The following is a 2,015-nucleotide window of genomic DNA, read 5'->3' as shown; positions in this document are numbered from 1 at the left end:
CGTCGGGAGGACACAGGACAAATTTGCCGCGCTACTTTGGCCAGGTCGAATGACCCTTGTGACGGACGGTGAAAAAAACGTCACGTCACAGTACGTACGTAATGTTAAAAAATGTTTTTTAATTTTTTTTTGTTTATAGAACGTTGAAACTTACGCGTTACAGTCCTTCTTCGTTTCGAACGATGCACTGCTCTCTTTGGCGAAATACATTTCTGAACCGTTCGTACAAGCGGGTATCACAAGACTGATCGCACCCGCGTAAATTGCGACGTATATGGTGATACTTTTTGAAATCTAAGAGGGATATCCCCACCCCTATTTCCAAGAATTGCAAACTTGTTACAACACGTTTTATATTCTACGTATTTTCTTTGTTCGCGAGTATATCTATGTTTATAAATTGCAACGTATATGGTGATACTTTTTGAAATCTAAGAGGGGATATCCCCACCCCTATTTCCAGGAATTGCAAACTTGTTACAACACGTTTTATATTCTACGTATTTTCTTCGTTCGCGAGTTTATCTATGTTTATACGTACATACATACATACATACATACATGTATTACAGGGGAAGGGAAAAAGAAATACATAACAAGTACGTTTACATATTTTTATTTAAAAATTCTTTTGCAACCACCAGTTATATATTTCCAATACATTTTGTAAAGTGCAATTCTTTGCATGTTTTCCACATCGCATAGTATTATTAGTAACATCTAGATTAGTTAAAGATTCCATGTCTTCGTAAACTGCATCCAAGGTCTCGATGTACATGCGTTCTCGCTCATCGCCCAGAAGCAAGTTCCACAGCCACGTTCGTTTCTCGCGTCCCTTGACGTATATACGACCGCATCATCTTCAAATATCGCAGTCGTAATCAGGTGTTTCGCTTCGCTGTACGGGACCATCCCGTCCTCCCATCGCAATCCATGGTGATATGCAATCAACCAGGAAGCGCAAGACCTGTCGGATCTTGTCAAAAATTTCCATGGTACGGGATTCGTAAAAATGTAATGCGTGAGAACGGTCCCCTGTTTCAGCACCGCTACTTCCTTCACGATAAATTTCTTGTTAACGATGAATCCTTGTAGATCCACAAACGTTGGTATGGGCATGTTGTCGAGAACAAGATTGTGACCGATTGCGACGTATCGTAAATTTTTATATCGCGTCGGAGGATGCACTTAGATGATTTTGCGCACAACGTTGGTCAACGGATTATACTGAACCACGCGATCGTGTATAATGAGACAGTACGCGGTAGTATTGGCAGGCACGTTCTCCTTACATTCAAAGTCTAATCGCACGTCCACGGTGCCACTCTTGACCGATTCATTCTGTCGAGAGCAATCGATGATCACGAACGGGCCATCGCGTAGAAAAGTTGTAAAAGTGAGACTCGGCTCGAGATACTCGTATCCGTACTAGTCCTTGCAGAAACGCGCGTACAAGTCGTACAGAATCGCACATCTGTTCTTATCGGAATCCAGATTCAGGTTATCGTACGGATAACATTCCGAGTTCAGGTAGAGTTTCGCATTGGTTAATTTGCAATCGTCGAATCGACTTATGTCCTCGATCATGACATTTTTTCGGCCAGTTTGCAGAGCGAAGATGACGTAGCGCGGCTTCTCAAGCTGAATAGCCGTCTTGATGGTCCACGAATGCTTGGTTGTGCTCTGCAAGAGCGGAAACTCGTACAAATCCCACGAGCGAAAAGCCATGCTCAGATATCGTCCACTCTCCAAAGCGCGCAGCATCGACAGCTTATTTATCTCGCTCAAAAACACGTGCGGCATTCGCCACTGTACTTTGAATAGTTCGAGCGTCGGCTCTGTCGTCGAATCTCCTATCAGACAATTGTTGTCGTTGCGCGCTCGTATTAAAATCAACTCGCGACGAGCGTTGATCACTACGCGTCTGTAATCCTCGCAGAATTCCAACAGTACGTAGAGCGGTACGCAGAAATTAAAGTATCCGGCCGCAGTAGTCTGCGCATCCCAGCCGGCAT

At 43.8% G+C, this 2,015-nt stretch overlaps 1 protein-coding gene across 1 annotated transcript in view; it reads right to left on the bottom strand.

The window, feature by feature from the left end:
• Positions 1 to 1,428: 1,428 nt before the first annotated feature.
• LOC108729648 (uncharacterized) overlaps positions 1,429 to 2,015 on the bottom strand; it is a 955-nt gene continuing 368 nt past the window's right edge. Inside the window, exon 2 of the mRNA XM_018458834.1 lies at positions 1,429 to 1,924. Within this exon, the coding sequence (XP_018314336.1) occupies positions 1,429 to 1,924 (496 nt within the window). The remainder of the gene's footprint in view (positions 1,925 to 2,015) is intronic.

This window comes from Mycetomoellerius zeteki, unplaced genomic scaffold (genome assembly GCF_001594055.1).
Source record: "Mycetomoellerius zeteki isolate Tzet28-1 unplaced genomic scaffold, Tzet1.0 scaffold786, whole genome shotgun sequence".
Taxonomy (NCBI): Eukaryota; Metazoa; Arthropoda; class Insecta; order Hymenoptera; family Formicidae; genus Mycetomoellerius; species Mycetomoellerius zeteki.
Note: the sequence above shows the minus strand (reverse complement) of the source record. Positions and strands in the feature narration are given on the sequence as shown.